This window comes from Notamacropus eugenii, chromosome 2 (genome assembly GCF_028372415.1).
Source record: "Notamacropus eugenii isolate mMacEug1 chromosome 2, mMacEug1.pri_v2, whole genome shotgun sequence".
Classification (NCBI taxonomy): Eukaryota; Metazoa; Chordata; class Mammalia; order Diprotodontia; family Macropodidae; genus Notamacropus; species Notamacropus eugenii.
Window position 1 is genome coordinate 287,006,047 of NC_092873.1, and position 17,895 is coordinate 287,023,941.

Here is a 17,895-nt window from a genome sequence, read left to right on the forward strand (position 1 = left end):
TAAGGTAGAAAATTGTCACATCTATCTTTTCCCATGAGTGATAATCTAATTATTGAATGGTACTATGATATAAGAAAGTAGAATAGATCTCTTAAAAAGATATCTGTGAGGCAGTATACATACATGTTTCATGCATATCTTTTTGTACATGTCACATACATATGTACATTTTATATGTAAATATGTGTATATATTTTAACATTAACTGCAGATAGCTTTTCTGCAGTAATTTTCTAATTAGGGTTTATAACAGCAGCTTTAGTTTAACATCCATTTTGTGACCTGATTGAACTTGTAGGTATGGTGCTAATATAAACCAGAAAAGGGAAAAGCCTAGTTTCATTCAGTGTGCTTAAGAATAAGACTTAAGTGAAAAAGACTTTTTTTCATTGATTTTTTTTTTTAGCACTGTCACATATTTGGTAAGTGATGGATTTCAGTAGAAAGCTGACGAGCATTGATAATAAATAATTTTGAGTCATATACTATGGCTTCATATATTGCTCCTTGAAATTCTCATTTTTCATTACAAGTAGTTTTTTTAATACAGCAAAAATATAAAATCACTTTTTAAATGATGAAGTGCTATACAAATGAAAATTACATATGTTCCAAAATATTTTGGGATTTTGTTTGAAATTTAATTATTTGTTTGCTTGTGGTAAACAACATATTCTTCAGTCAGTTAGTATAAACAAATATCGTCCAGAATCAAAAAGGTAAAGGACCTAAACAAATAATAGTCCTTTTTCCTTTTTGTGGCTTTCTCCATGAACATTTGAATTTCCTGGAAGAACTCAGAATTTTTTTTCATTACAAGCATTTGTTTATAGTATCAGATATAGTTTGCTGATCTGGTTAGCATTAGCAGCAGATGAAGTTTTTATTGGTAAATGTGAATGAGATTGGTAGAAAGAATTGAATGCTCTTATATTTTTAACATTGTTGCATTTCTTCTCTAGCCTTGATTTTTTAATACTTCCATGTAACTATGTGTAATATATTCTAACTAGAAATCATTTTTATATTTTGGTTAAGTTCCAAGGAGCTATTTGCAGGTTTCCTGAAGGGTTGGAGAATATTAATCTTACTAAGAACTTAAAATAGATATTATTTATTTCTTAAATTGTCCTATTCTTAGAGGAAAGCTAAATGTATTTTTTTAAATCTCTGGAAGTAATTTTGAGCAAGTACTAGTAAAGCTATATTTGATGCTATATTTGTTTATCTGATCCAGGATTTCTTAATGTTTTTTGGGTCATAGACCCCTCTAGCAGACTGGTGGAAGCCTATGATCCTTCTCTCTGTTTCTAAATGCGTAAGAAAAAATACTTAAGAAATTACTTAGAAGGGTTGCTGATGTGTATTCTTTTGTATCGTTATTATATCATTACTAAATATTTAAATTCCTACATCTTAATAGCTAGATTTTGTTGGAAGTCTCTCAAAGCAGAAATATGCCATTAGCTTATTAGAAGTCAAATTAGTATTGTCCCTGCTCTTAGAGACTTTTGAAATTTAGTTTCTGCTGCATTTTAGAATTCTGTCTAGTGTGGTATGCTAATATTTGGTTTATTGAGAAAAATAAAACCCAATATGAAACAAGTTTATAATGCTTTATCCCAGTAATTTTTTTCCTGTTGATTGTCATAAACAACCATTCCATTAAAAGGGGATATTTTTATTTTTAACTATTTGATTATATTCTTTGCTTCATCCAGTTCTTTGCATGTACTTGTCATGTTTCCTCAAACTAATGTTTGAATCTATTACGTAGAAACTTTGTGATATTTGGGGTTATATTGAAAAACAAAAAGTTAGAATGGAATAAAAATAGATTTAAGCAAGTACTGAGTGTTTGTATTTGGATGGTGTCAGGATACAACAAATATGGAGGTGGTATCGATGAGACCGTAGTAACAGATTAAATAATGGGAAAGGTGAAGAGTCAAGTGTTCCATGTCCCAAAAACTAGGAGGGGGTGGCCCTGGACTGGTCTCAGAAATAGTGAAAGAAATAGTGAAATCAGAACTTGGAGCAAGTTTAAGAGGGAAAAATGAGGTCATGTTGATTTGAGGTGCTGGTTTATGTAGTTGCTTGTTTGGGGTCTTGAAGAAGTCAGTAATGAAGAGAGAATTGGGAGTTATCTTAAAAGAGGTGGTAGTTAAAGCTTTGGAATGAATGAGATTGCCAGGGGCAAGACTATACATAGATGGATAAGAGAGACACAGGCAGACACTCAGTGAACTTTAAGAGGTTAGGAAGATGAGGAGCCAGAAAAGAAAAAAAGAGAAGAATTTTAAGATTTAGATCTGGAAAGGGTATCAGAGATTATCTAGTCTAGTCTTTTCTTTTTATAGATGAGGAAGCAAATCCAAGTGGTGAGGGGTTTGTCTAAGGCCATGAAGCTAGTATTTTGTTGTTGTCTTTCATTCTTGAAGAACACCAGTGACATCATGAGGGTGATGTCTTGACTTGCTAGTGAATTGTATTTAAGTGAGCTGGAGCTATGGAAAGTCTTCAGCTCACTACTCCAGAGTCATGGAAGATCAGGGGCTGGGCAAAGTCAAAATGACTGGTCATGGCCCAGGATACAGTGTGTGACATTTCTAAATTAAGGTCTTTCCCAGGGCTCAGTTTGTCTGAGGCAGTGCCTCACCATCAATGACTAACGGCTAGGTAAGAAAGTGAAAATATCAAGAATCCACCAGTCAGTTCCTAAAAGACACTCCAACCTGAAACCAGGAATGCCATAGCCCAAATCAAGTAGTAAATAGCAAAATCAAGATTCAAACTCAGGTCCTCTGATTCCAGTCAGTGAACAAGCATTTATTAAGTGCCTTATCTATTTATGGTCCAGGTACTATTCTAGTTAATTAAAATTTATGTTTTTATTATTTTTATTTGTCAACAGGATCCATATAGATTAAAGTATTTTAGTTGTTTAGGAGTGTAAGGTGGTAGACTTCAGCTCACTATAACTATTTGAACTATCTGTAGATGAATTGGGCTTCCCTGGAAAGTAGCAAGTTTCAGTACCTAGTCCCATGCAAATTTTAGATGACCCCTTGTTAGTGATATGGGGGTAATTCATGCTTCTTATTTCCAAAAATTGGATTAGACCAATGAGGTTCTTTCCAACTCTAATTCTATGACTTTCTAGTCTTTCTTAGGGTTCCTACACCAAAAACCAACCCCCAAATATTCTCGAATAGGTGCTTCATGATGGCACAAACGGACCAGCACCAGCTGTTTTTCACTGATGTCCTGTGTAAGCCATTCATGCTTTTCATATGGTGCACACTCTGTGCTGACAACATTTGTATGTTATTTTCTGGCTTCATTGAACATTTCCTCCTAGGAAGGTGTCTTCCATAATTATTCTTAGGTAACATTCCTCAACTGAAACAAGATTGAATTTTTAAATTAGTATGTAATTAATAAAATATATCTAGCATAGTTTTAATGCTGAGTATAATTCAGTCTGGCTTGGATTCATGGAGCATTTAAAGGTCTTAAGAGTCATTATTGTATGGTGCTAAGAAGAAAATTCTGCTTTGAGTTTTTTTCTTGTTTGAATTATGGATAAATTGGATGTAATTATTCTACCTATTCTCTATCCAATTGGAAGTTATCCAGTTCTACCACTGACTGAGTGTAATAATCAACAAATTACTTAACATTTCACAATTTCTCTTTACCTACTTATAATTGGGAGCTCTATTTTTGTTTTAAGTATGTTGGAAGGAAACCTGATTTCTTACTGTGTCCCCCTTGTACCCTCTTTTAATTTTGAGCTGTTTTTACATCACTTCATCTCACATCACTTCAACCTTAATATCTTTCTCATTCATTAATTTTTAAGCACTTAGTGTGTGTATATGTGTGTGTGTGTGTGTGTGTGTATACTTTTCTAAATGAAGATTGTCTTGTTCTTTCCTCTAAAGCATCCCCCTGATCATCTAGGTTTTCCATCATTATGATTCATCCTAACATTTTTGCCATCCTTAAGGCACAAAATCCTGATGAAAGTTATCTACTTTGTTTACTTTGAGCCTTCATGTCCAGCCACTTGTCAAAACCTTAAGCTACTGCTTATAAAAATTTTGCCTTTATCAAACTTAAGACTGTAGAGCTGTTGAGGACTTTTAAAATGACCCATTTTGTAAGAAGCATAGTTTTTTTCCTCTGGATCTTATCACTGGGGACTTTATTGAAAATTTTGATAAAGGCCAGAATGACATGATGAGTTCTGCATGTTGTGGAAAGAAAATTCAGGCAAGAACATAAATAGAATTAGTTTGAATGAATCTTAGAGAACTTTTTTGAAGGTTGCTGTGGATTTTATTGTGATATCTGTAACAAAGAGTTGTTTGGAATCTAAAAGTTATGAAGAGTGGGGATTTGTGGAAGGAATGGATACTACCCTTTCCTTTCATATTAGAGATTTAATCCCCTCCTCTACATTACTCAGCAGCCAATTTCCTAATTAAGATGTTGAGCATATTAGAGGTAGGGAGGAGAAGGAAAGGGAATAAACACATATATATGTACATACATATTTATGCATAAAAGTACCTACCTTGCAGGATTGTTGTGATGATCAAATTAGATATATGTAAAGAGCCTAGGACATTGATGTACCAGGCATTTTCCTAGGCTCTTTACATAATCTAATTTGATCATCACAATAATCCTGCAAGGTTGGTACTTTTATTATCCCCATTTTACAGTTGAGGAAACTGAGGAAAACAAGTTAAGTGACTTGCCCACTATGTAAGTGACTTACATAGCTAGTAAGTAATCTGAGGTCACATTTGAAGTCAGATCTTCCTGACTTCAGGCCTCATATTCTTATCCACATTACCACCTAGCTGTTTCAAAGTATTAAATTTAAAATATTTCTAAATATTATGCCAGGCTGCTTTGCCTCAACTATGATTTTTCCTAAGTAAATCCTTTATTTTGTTGCCAAAAAATCTATTACACCTCCACTTTAACCCAGTCTTTCCATGTAAGAATCCTACATTTGCTCCTCATCATCCTCAGCACCAAAATCTCTAACTCTTATTTTTTTGACTTTAAAAATCTTCAATTGGGCCATTCTTTTCTCTTCATCAAACTCTCTTAATTCCTTCTGGCTTATTATGATTTTTGTAATCTATTCTTCCCACTCTTGGTTATCTGTGTCTCTATGCTTCATCTCTATCTCTTGCCACTTCTACACATAAGTATAATTGCTAGACACAATAAGATAAGAAGTTCCTGCCTACTTTGAATGGTAGTAGGGTAGATTTTTTTATTCCCAGATGTCAATCTGCTTCTAGATAATTTATAAACATAGAAATATTTCTGAAATAGTGCTAAAACAGAATGATTGATTTCTTTCTGCTTCTCAGATGTATTTTGCTATCTAACTTCTGTGATATGCATTTTAAATATGATATGCATTTTTTAAAATCACCTGTACCTTAACATCATAGCTTTAGAGCTAGAAGGAACCTTAGATGTCATTTAGTTCCATCTCTTAATTTATAGATGAGGAAACAGAGTCAGAAAACATAAGTGACCCAAGAGTGATAAAATGAATAATTTTTTTTTAAAATTTACTCCTCATTCCACTGTTCTTCAGACTGATAATTATTGTATCTGGTCTGATATACCACATTCTAGAGGAATTTAGAGAGTTTGGATCTAATGGAAATCAGCAAAAATGGTTAGGGTCCAGAAAATTGAAGAAATTTAGCAGGAAAATAAATTTAAAGGATATTTAATGGCTGCTTACTAAGTATTTTGAGTTTATGCTGAAAACTGATTCAAAGGATTAGTGAATTTTCTTTTAGTGCTAGCAAAGAATAACCAGTTTAGATATAACAGTAGTCAAATTACTCATATTGCAGTGTTAATAAATACCATAAGCAAATAGAAATATAATTATAGCTTAGGGACCAACATCTATTGCAGTTCTGCAAGAATGCCCAACAATGTACAGTATACCTTAGTCCTTAGAAGCATGAATTTGAAGGTTGGCATAGACAAGAACAGTGAAAAATTTTAGACAATAAGATTGAAGCAGAAAAACGAAAGAAGCAAAAAGATTGTAGACAACTAAAATATCATGAATACTTTATTCAAGAAGAGAGTCAGGAATTGTTGGATGGGATCAACATCGATCACCATTACATTAATTGAAATTGTCTGTATCTTAACAGATGACAATCCCTTGGCTACTTACTAATGTGAGAGCTATTTCAGAATCTGTTGTTAATATGAACAAATAATCAATAGGTTAGAGCAGAGGTCAAAATTAACACTTAATCAGTAAAAAAGAATAAAATTGAGAAGAAATTGTGAACAGTTAAAACAATTCCAATCCGGCCAACCTGTTGATTGAAAGAAATGAGAAATAGACAAAAAACAAAGACCAACTCTAATTATCATAATTTCTTAGAGAAATGTAACCATAATGTAAAAGCATTTGCCACTTCAAGGAAGAGGATGAAAGAACCCAGAAACTCACTTAGGTCTCACTTGGATTTCCTGTCCACACAAAAAAGATATAGCATCTTAGATCATCACTGCTTTTAGACTACAGAGTCAATTTGCTAACCCTTCTGGAAGAGGTTGGTGGTTTATTATTAGCAGTCCATCTCACAAAATCATGGAAAGCAATGAAGGGGAATGAAATGGAACATATTGTCAGCATCTTTAGTCCAATATTATTGTCATCACTGAGGACAGTGAATCTCCACATTTGAACTTTACCACATAAGTCATTTAGGTGATTATGTAAAGAGGTCAGAATGGCATTAAATACCTTAGGTCAAGATTAGGAGCTCTTTCCAAATACATAGAAAAAAGTTTTATGTTAGAGATAATTTTTAAGGCAGGGTTTGATTATTCAAGATACCTCAAATAGACAAAGATTACAAAAGACTACATAAAATCTTTATAAGAATGGTCTGCTTATATGTTGTTAATGAAAATATGAGAAGAAAAGCAGGCTTTCACAACACCCTGCAGCAGAGCCATCCCAGGGTAGTGGGTTGGGATAGTGTGAAGTAGTATTTGCAGAACTGCAATAGATATTGGTCCCTAAGCTACGATTATATTTATATTTGCTTATAGTATTTATTAACACTACAGTATGAGTAATTTAACTACTGTTATATCTAAATTGGTTATTTTTTTGCTAGAAAATTCACTAATCCTTTGAATTGGTTTTTGGCATAAACTCAAGAATACTTCAGTTCCAGAGTTGGAGTTAAATTTAAATTCCACCTCTGTGAGTAAAGAGAAAAAGTTGGCTGTAAGAGATGTTGTAGAGGTTAAGGTTGGATATGGGGAGCAAATGAGAGTGAGGAGTTGATGCTGAAATTAGAAACCTAAGAGACTGGAAGATGGTCATGTCTTCAACAGAAATAGGCAGGTATGTGCATGGTGCAGTTCTTCAGATTTTGCCTTGTAGTTCTATGGGGCTTCTCCTTCCAGGCCAACCTCCAGGGGAAGGAGGGAAACATTACATCACTCTTAGCCTGCCGAGTTAGGACTAAAGAAAACACTATTTCCATTCTGCCCCTCTTTCTGGTATTCCCCCCTATCCTCTCTCCCTCCAGCTGTACCCTGTTGCCTAATACCCTGAAAGGACTCTACCCTGAGTCCAAATCCCTGGGTGTATTGATAACTTATGTGACCTCTTTCCTCATTGGTTTACAAACTCCTATTCCATCATACCTTCCCTATCCCAGTAATTCTGACCATTTCACTGACTCCCAATAACTTACTCTCTCATTCCCATTCTTTTCACTCCACCCCACTTTCATCCTATCCTATTTCAAAGCTTCCATCCCTTCCAGTGACTCTTGTTTTGTCTTAAACTCATGCCTTCCATCTTCTGGCTCTCCCTTTTAGTGGGAAACTTTGCCTTCTTCCTGGTGACACAGTTTCCCTGGCTATCCTTTTCTAGCACTAGGTGTACTTTCTCTCATATCCTCTCACCCAGTGTTTGAAGTAGGGGAGTTTCAGTATTCCTTGCTCCCTATTGAGACTTTCAGGATTTCCTACCTCTGTCATTCAATAACTTCTCATTTGAGGTTCTCTCGATTCGTAATTGCCACCCAATGAAGAGTTTGGTAGCTGTTAACTTTTGACCTTCAAGGACATTCTCTTTTCCTCAACAAGTTCAGTATCTGGTTCAGTCTTACAATCTTTCCAATTTCCTGCCCCTTAATTATGGAACTTCAGCATACATATTCATACTTCCTTAAATACCTTTACTTCCCAGTTTCTCAAAAAATTTACACATTTTCCATGATCTGCTCCTCCACCCTCCCTTGACTACACAGACATGGTCATAACCTTGCTCATGCCATCACCCACAAATTCTCCACTTCCATGTTCATGCATGAACTCCAAAATTCCCTTATATGATTACAGTGTGTTGTCATTTCACCTCTTCCTCTGCCTTACAACACCAAACTCTGTTTTTTTCCCTTTATTTGACCTCTAATCCCTCCACTCCTCAGTCCTTTCTCAGACTATCATCCTTGCATTGGATGCACTCTCTTTTTCTTCCCCTCTGGACTCTTTGGTGAACGAATTCAACTCTACACTGTCCTCTTCTCTCAAATCCCTTGCCCTCTTATCCTATTACCAGTTACATTAGCCAAGTTTCAGCCTTTGATCACTCCTCCATGTATCATCTTTGCTGCTTTTGCTTCTGTACAAAAATGTAGAAAATCATGAAATCATGCTGAGTCAACTACAAATTTATGTTACATTATTTCAGATGGGCCCTCACTTTGCCAAGGCAGTCGACTTACACCAAAGAGCCTTTTTCATTCTTCCTCAAGCTTCTCATACCTCACCTTCTTCCTGTCTACTCAGCTGAGAATCAGTCTTTCAATTTCATTGAAAATTGAATCCCCTCAATTGAAAAAAAAAATTGAGAAGAACTCTTTCTGTTCTCCTCATCTCATCATTCAGATGCTTTCTGCTGCTATCTGCTTCACCCCTATTTCATATGGAAAGCTAGCCTTTCTCTTTCCCAAGGCAAAACACCTCTACTTGCAAAATTGTACTCAGTTCATCTGGTCTTCTCCAATGTATTGCCTCCTCTATTGTCCCTTCCTTTTCACTAATCTTCTGTCTCTTCCTATTTGCTGTATCCTTTTTTTCTGCCTACAAACATTCCTGTCTCCCCAGTCCTCAAGAAACCACTTGATCATCCATCTGTGTGAGTTATTGTCCCATATCTCCTCTCTTTTGTGGTTAAACTCCTTGAGAAAGCCATCTACAGTAGGTGTATCTACTACCTTCCCTCTCATTTTTAATTTTTTGTAGTCTTGATTTCTGACCTCATCATTTAACTGAAGCTGTTCTCTCCAAAAGTTACATGTGATATCTTAATTGCCAGATATTATGGCCTTTTCTCAACTGTTATCCTTCTTGACATCTTAGCCAACTTTGATCACCCTCTTCTCTGGGATACTTATTACTTTCTCCGTTTTTGTGACACTACTTTCTTCTGATTCTCCTCCTATGTGCCAACTGATCCTTCTTATTCTCCTTTGATGAGTCTTCATCCCAATCATGCCCACTAGCAATGAGTTTTTCCCCCAATACTCTATCCTCAGTCCCTTTCTCCCACTGTACTATTATATTTCATGATCTCATCAGCTGTCATGGTTTCATTTATCATCTTCCTGCAGATAATTCTCAGATCTGTTTATCTAGCTTTAATCTTTAGATTTGCATGTTCAACTGCTTATTAGACATCTAAAGCTGGATGTTTTGTAGACATCTTAAACTCAACATATTCAAAATAGAACTCATTATCTTTCCCTCCCAAATTCTCCCCTCTTCTGAATTTTTCTATTAATGTTGAGAATACTATGGTATCCCAGTCTCACAGCTTAGTTGTCATCCTTGACGCCATACTCCTCATCCCTGTCTGTTGCCAGGTCCTATGGATTCTACCTTTGTAACGTCTCCGACCAGTGAGTTGATTTGTTTTGCTTAACTTATTTTGTTGCAAGAGAGGGTCTTATTTCAAGGAGAAAGGTGTAGTTATTAGTTAAGAGAGAAAGAAAAATTCATCAGTGAAACATTTTTAAAAATAAGAAAGAGAGGTATAGTAGCCTAGATTCCCTAGTGCTCTCAGGACAAAGTGCTTTGTCAAGGACATCATGTTAATTTTTCAGTAACACATTTTAGAAGGACATTGATAAACTGGAGAACATCCAAAGGAGGGCAGTCAGGATCATGGGATCATAGATTTAGAGCTGGCAGGCACTTTAGAGGTCACCTAATACAACTGCCTCATTTTTTATTGACTCAGTATGTGAGTTTGTAATTTGTGTTTGGTATAAGGTGGTACTAGAAAATTATTTCAGTTTATGTCTCTTTGATTATTAGCGATGTAAAACATTTTTTTAAATGGTCAGTAATAATTTGTGTTTCCTCTTGAAAACTTCCTATTTCTAATGTTTAACCATTTAGCCATCATGGACTGGAAATTGCCGCTATGATTTTTCAGATAGCTCTTTATATATTTTAGTTTTCAAGTTCTTATGTTATATTTGCCACATTTTCCAAATGTGATTTTTCTTTTAATTACTGTTTTGTTATACAGAAACCAGTTTTTTCAAGAACATTTAGACAGCTATCAGATTTTTTCCTTGGTGGTAAAAGCATTATAGAATCATAGATTTAAAACTAGAAGGAGTCATGGAGGTCTAGGTTAGTCCTTTCATTTTTCGAATAAAATAAAGTAAAATAAAAAACTGAAGCTCCTAAGTGATCACCAACTCGTCAGCCTCACAGATCCCTCTAAATCCAGCAGTCCTTCGACTGTATCATACCACCCTTTTATTAGTTTCTATTTTCTATAGCTTTACCAAGCACTGATATTTTCTATACATTTGGTTAGATGTTCAGACAATTCAAATGAGATAATTGAGAGAGACCCAGTGAACTTAAATGACTTGCCCAAGGTCACACAGTGGCATTGTTGAAATTTGAACCCAGGTCTTTTGGCTTCAGATTCTGCACCCTTTTTCACTGTACCCAGACTGTCTCTGGTATTGTTGAAGGGCTTAAATTCATGGACTGTGAGTTGAAGGAAATGAAAATATTTAGCCAAGAGAGGAGACTCCTAGTATAAGACAGTTATCTTTAAGTATTTAATATGGAAGAGGAACTAGACTTGTTCTGCTTTACCTCAGAGGACTCAACTATGAGTAATAAGTGCAAGGGTCACAGAGTCAAATTTAGGTTTGATTTAAGGAATAAATGTTAAACAGTGAATTTAAAATTTAAATTTAAAAAAATAAAAAATTTAAACAATGAGTTCAGATACGGAACCATAGTATATCTTGGGAGGTAGCAGTTTCCCCTCACTGAAGATCTTTAAGAAAAAACTAGATGACCACTTGTCAACTATAGAGATGATTCTTCTTTTAAGTATAGAGTGAATTTGATGGTCTCTGACATCCCCTTCAGTTGAGATTCTTTGTAGGGGGAAGATGAGTCACTACATGTAGGTTGACCATCCTTGCTTAGAAGTTATCTCCTGGGATAAGCTGGTCCTGTTTTTCTTAACTTTTTCCTGTATTTATTTAAATTTATTTAAAATAAATAAATTTATTCATTTATTTAAACCAAAGATTGCCTCCACACTCCCCTTCCTCCACCCCATTTTTCTTTCTTAAGGGCTAAGAGCAGATTGTTTCGTTGGGATAGAGGACAGTTATTTGATTCTTAGATGGGGTAGAAAAGAGAGCAGCAGCCACTTGTACAGGTTATGATATATAAAGGTGAACTGGTCATGTGATGAGTAAGATATAAAAGCTGGACAGTGTTGAGTGCTTTACTGGTATCTCCAGGATGTCATGACAAAGCAAGAAAGCCTCCATCAAGTTGGGTGGGACACCCTATGGCAAACTTGACATATCATTCAGATCAGAGATCCATTCTCATACTGCCTATATATGAACACAGTTAAAGTGCAGTGAAAATATTTGGATGTTAAACCATTATCAGCTTGGAAAACTCCAATGATGAAGTAAAATTGTAACAGCAGAGTTTAGTGGTTTAGAAGCACTAGTTATAATAGTTATTAAATCATCATTATCTTTATAATGATATAAAATACCTTGTATAAAAGTTGATTTATTCTTAAGTACCATACTAATGCACTTATGAACATAGCCACCTATAATTATTTCTGACAAAGAATGGTGAATAAAATAATTCTAATTCAGACAGAATTTACCTGTCAAGCTAGTGACTGTTCTCAGACAAACATTTGTCAACAGATGCCTACTTAGAGAGTCCCATGGTTACAGCTAAACCCTTTTATTCTGATCTCTTAAGGGATTCGTGAGACATCAAGTCTTCAGAGCTAGCTATATTTATGCACAGCTCAGGCTTACTATAGGTTGTTGTTTAACAAGGGGACATCAAGCCAAGCATCTTGTATTCCTTTTGCAGAAATGCAGCTGAAGTGGAGCTGAAAGGGCCACAGATGCAAGAATTGGGGACCCATTTCTGAACCATTAAGCTGTGTCTGACATTGACCTCCTTTCATTAATAATGAAGAAGAATATTACAGCAGGAGCTTAGGATGTATTAACACCAACTCATTAATATACTAACTGGACCATGTTCTGAAAACAAGTCTACATATTAAAGGACTTGACCTGGACACAACAAATTTATTTCTTTTTTTCTCTACTGATAATGTGACTCAATGGAGGAAAGTGGTGTTTTGATAAGCATGAGAGAAGATCATTCTTTTCATGTCCGTTACAGGTAAGTCTCTTTCTTCAGAATATTTTTTAAAATATCAATATTGAAACATTAGATTTCTTCAAATTAAACTTAAATTAAAAGTAAACCAGACTGATAACTAGTATCTAATGTTAATCTTGGATTTACTAATACTAATTATAATAAGCTGTAATACATCATAGCTTTTTTATAGGTATATGTCAGTGGAAACTAATATAAACTCAGGTATTAAAAATAGTTTGGTTCTCTGGAAAAGCTATAAAGAAGACTTTTTTATGACTAATATGTTTCTAGCTATGAAAATAGAATTATTTCAAAGGCTTTTTTTTCCAAAATGGGGAACTGTGCATCTTACATGTGATTTGATTGAATGGCTACAAGGCTGTTTTATTCTTCTTAAGACTTGATATTAGAAGATATTAGATATTAGATATTAGATATTAGATATTACTCTAGTTAAAAAGCTATTTTAACAGTATCAGGGCACTTTAATTTCTAAAGTTTTTCTTTTTAACAATATGATTTAAAATAGTAATGCATTAATTAGTGGTGTTTTGTGGTAAAACTAGTATTTATTAGAGGGCTAACCTACTTTTTAAAAATTAAGTAATTGGTTTTTGTTCATTTAGCTGAAAAATTAATCTTCCAAAAAAGTAGTTTTTATAGAATTAGATTTCATTCAACTATAAATTTGAATTTACATTTAAATTTGAATTTGAGAACTGTAGTATAATTTGTGAGACTATTGATACATTCTAGTCACATTTTGGGGTAGTTGTTTATTTACAGCTTCAGTGCTTTTCCCATTTGGTAACAGATCCTAAATATACATACTGGAATACTATTTCAGTTTATTGTGGTATTGGGAATTTGCACATTACCACAAATTTCCTTTTTTGTTTTCCTACAAAAGATTTTTCTTAAAACTTCTAGCTCCTATACAGTGTATTGATATGAATATAGCCTGTACTTACCTCCAAAATTTCACTTGTATAAAACCTGAAAATAATTGAGAATTGATGTTAACTTCAATGTGTAGATATACATATATGTACACACACATGTGAAATATGTATATAATATTTTTCCTTTTCAAAGAACTCGCATGTTGAGGGTATCGTCTATATTCTGGGGCAGCCTATAGTAATACAAATGCAATAACTGTTAAACATTGAAACTTTATGTAGGATACATATTAGAGCATCTTATTATTGCTGTTTAGTTGTTTTAGTCATATCTGACTCTTTGTGACTTCATTTGAGGTTTTTTTGGCAAAGATACTGGAATGGTTTGCCACTTTCTTCTTCAGCACACTTTACAGATGAAGAAACTGAGGCAAACAAGGTTAAGTGAATTGCCCAGGGTGATACAGCTAATAAGTGACTGAGACCAGATTCGAACTCAGGAAGATGAGTCTTTTTGACTCCAGGCCCAGCACTCTATCCATTGCATCACCTAGCTGCTGTTAGAGCATCTAATATTATATAACATCTCTAGTTCAGCAAACATTTTACTAAGCACTTACTATGTGTAACCCATTGTCCTAGGTACAACTGGTGCAGATTTAAAAAAAAAAAAACAGCCCTTGCTCACAAGGATTTATTGTCTAATGGGGATGGGGCTCTGCTTTTCTAGAAATATGATTCAAGATAAAATTAAGAGCCAAAAATGAGCTCAAATTAATGTATTTTAAGAAAATTTGAGAGAATAGTCACTTACACAAGTAATTAGTTGAAAAGTTACTTTGAAAGGCAGAGCTAATTTGTTAGAGTAATAAGTAGGAAGCAGTACCTCTGAGAATCCTTCCACAAAATTCTTCCCAGTAGAGAAAGAAAATGCACCAGGCTGAATAATTTTGGTGTTATCCAGAAAAGTCATAGTAGGTCATTTGTCCAGCACACTTTGACTTAGGGAGATAAATGAGAGTTCTAGGGACGATGGAGACAGTGTTAGGCCAGGAAATTGCTGCAAGAGGAGCAATTTAGTGCCCAGGGATAGGCTGTGTATCATTATGGAAAGGCCCTAAGCCAGAGGTTCCCAAACTTACTGGCTTAATGCCCTCTTAAAAAAAATTACTCATCCCCCCTAGAAATCTACTTTCTTTAACTCTTACAGTTTTTTAAAAATTTGTGTCATTTAAAAATATATATAATTTTTTTTAAAGATGCATCTTAAATTTAGTAATGTTTTGTAAATTTATGGGTTTTTTTGCATTGAAATTTTGATGATGCAATATTGCATCATGTAACTGTATAGTATCATATTGTGAAAAAGTCATTATGTGCACATGTTCCTTCCAATGCATTCTGGACTTCCAGCTTACCTGCCAACACTTGCTTGTTAAGACCTGTTGGGAGACTTAACCACTGATTGGTTATAACTTGCATTTTGTGTGTTTATTTGGAAAATAATGTAATTGCTGTGATTTTAACTCCGTTACAGAAAGAAACATGTACAGAGAGGTTTTCAAAATTTTCTTCTCTTCTTTCCTTATGCTTGTACCACTCCCTTCTTTTTATTCATTGGCCCCCAATTGTGCCCAAGGCTACTATCTCACACGCACACACGCACGCACGCACACACACACACACACACACACACACACACCCCCCTCTACCTTTCGGCAATCCCCCAGGAGGTGCTATCAACTACGTGAGAACCTGGCCACACTGTAATGCCTACAGTTGCAAAATGGTTGCTTCATTGTTCACTACTCAGTTCCACTTTACAGATACAGGGTAGACTGAGAAGGACACCTATGTGGGTGGTGGTATTACCTCGTTGTGGTTGTTGATCTTTCGTTCTTGAAGACGTAGGGAGGCCCTGGGTAGTGCACTGAGAAAGGAAGAAGTTCGGAAGTAAGCAGCAGCTGTTTGACTCAAATTCTAAGTGTAGAGAGAGGTCTTAGTCCCAGCATGTCACCCAGTTTGCAGCAGCATCACCATAGCAGAAATCCTAGACCAAAGGGGAACATAACAATTCTGCCATTCTGAAACAACAGATTTCTTCAGCTGTCTGATAGTAGCTGAGTCTCAAAGAAGTCTATTGTTGCTCAGAGCCAAACTCAGGTCAGGAACTTGTAGAGTTCAGATTAGAGGGTGCAGCAAGACTTTGCCCCAGATCAGACTACTTTGGAAGCACTGAAATCTCCCTGAGACTCTGGAATAACATAACAGTCATTACCCCAAGAAAACAATAATAGGACCAGCCTAGACCTTCCCTCCAAAAGTGTTGCAGAGCCCAGTCCGAATGCTGAGTATGAAGTCAAGAAGTAGGCTGGAAGAATGAGCAGAAATAAAAAGAATCCCCTCCACAGAGAGCTGTTATGATAGCAAAGAAACTCAAAAACAAACCCAAAAGAAGAGAATGACTCCAAAACATTTACAAGCAAAATATCAGATAAAACATATCAACTAGATTCATTCAACTAGATTTCCTAGAAAAGATGAAACAAGTTTTAGAAAGTTATAAATTGTCTTTACAAATGAAATGAGAGTGCTTGAGGGAAAATAGTTAGAAAAGATATGATAGATATGGAAGAAAGAATTAGAAAAGAAATTAACTGCCTGGTGTAAGAGTTAAAAAACCTTGCCCAGGCAACCTTAGAATGAAAATTTGAATGGACCAAATAAAGCCAGTGACTCCATGAGACAACAGGAAAGATTGAAACAAAGTCAAGAGATTGAAAATGTTAGAAGAAAAGCACTGGAAAGAGAAGGGAGACCAAGTGTGAGGATGTTGTTGCAACCCTGTGGTGGGCAGTGGAAAAGAGGATACTAAGTGAGCACAAGGTAGGTGTCAGTTCACGTGTTTTTCAAAGGATGACGTCTTTATTTAATATTAGTCAATTGAAAAACTAACCAGACCATAGATATTTCATATCTCTTAATTTAAGGGATAGAAACAATATAGAATAAAATGTTGTTGAGTCATTTGAGTCGTGTCTGACTCTTTAAGACCCCATTTGGGGTTTTCTTGGCAAAGTTCCTGGAGTGGTTTGCCATTTTCTCCTGTAGCTGTTTTTACAGATGAGGAAACCGAGGCAAACAGGGTTAAGTGATTTTGCTAATAATTGTCTGAAGTCAGATTTGAACTCAGGAAAATAAGTCTTCCTGACTTCAGTCCCAGCCCTCTAGCTACTGTGCCTCTTCTTAGCTCCCCAGAAACAAAGTAAAAGCATATTATTGTATTAAAGAAAGCAAAAATAAAAATATGAACTTGTAATCAGTCATTAAAGAAATATGTTTAGGCTCTAATTTATGGGAAGCCTTTCTCTTTGCTAGTATTTTATTTAACATTTTACAGCAGTATTTATTAGGGAAATTGGTCAGTAGTTTTCTTTTTCGGTTTTTTATTTTTCTGGTTTAACTATTACCATAAAAAAAATATGGTAGGACTCCTTTGCCTGTTTTTTTATATAATTTATATAGTGCTGGAATTAATTGTTCTTTAAATGTTTGGTAGAATTCACTTGTGAATCCATCTGACCCTAGGGATTTTTTCTCAGGGGGTTCATGGATGGAGTGTTCAGTTTATTTTCCTAAGTACTCTAAAGTATTCAGTTTGCTCCTTTGTTAATCTGGACAGTTTGTGTTTTGTAAATATTTATTCATTTTGCTTAGATTGTTAGATTTATTGGCATGTAATTAGGTAAAATGTCTCCTAATAATTGCTTTAATTTCCTCTTCATTGGTGGTGAATTCACCATTTTCATTTTTGATACTGGTAATTTGGTTTTTTTTTAAATCAAATTAATCAATAGTTTATATTTTTTCTCCCATAACACCAATTCCTGATTTTGTTTATTAGTTCAGTGATTGTCTTACTTTCAGTTTTATTTCTCCTTTGATTTTCAGGATTTTCAATTGGGTATTGAATTGGAGATTTATTTGTAATTCTAGCTTTTTTAGTTATTTGCCCAATTCATTGATCCTCTGTTTTATTAACGTAAGCATTTAGAAATATACATTTTTCCCCTAAGTACTGTTGTTTGCATCCCATAAATTTTGGTGTGTTGTTTCATTGTTGTTATTCTCTTTAATGAAATTATTGTTTCTCTGATTTGTTCTCAGGAAGCCTTTCTCAGTCCCTTTTAATTCTAGT

At 34.8% G+C, this 17,895-nt stretch overlaps 1 protein-coding gene across 4 annotated transcripts in view; it reads left to right on the forward strand.

Annotated features, from left to right (window-relative positions):
- The window catches only part of GPSM2 (G protein signaling modulator 2), a 51,233-nt gene that overhangs the window by 2,365 nt on the left and 30,973 nt on the right, over positions 1 to 17,895 (forward strand). For 2 of the 4 annotated variants that reach the window (XM_072644206.1, XM_072644207.1), the window contains exon 2: positions 12,493 to 12,813. The exons of the other annotated variants lie outside the window; for them this stretch is intronic. In XM_072644206.1, coding sequence (XP_072500307.1) covers positions 12,752 to 12,813 — 62 coding nt within the window. In that variant the 5' untranslated portion in view covers positions 12,493 to 12,751. The remainder of the gene's footprint in view (positions 1 to 12,492; positions 12,814 to 17,895) is intronic. 4 annotated transcript variants of the gene reach the window in all.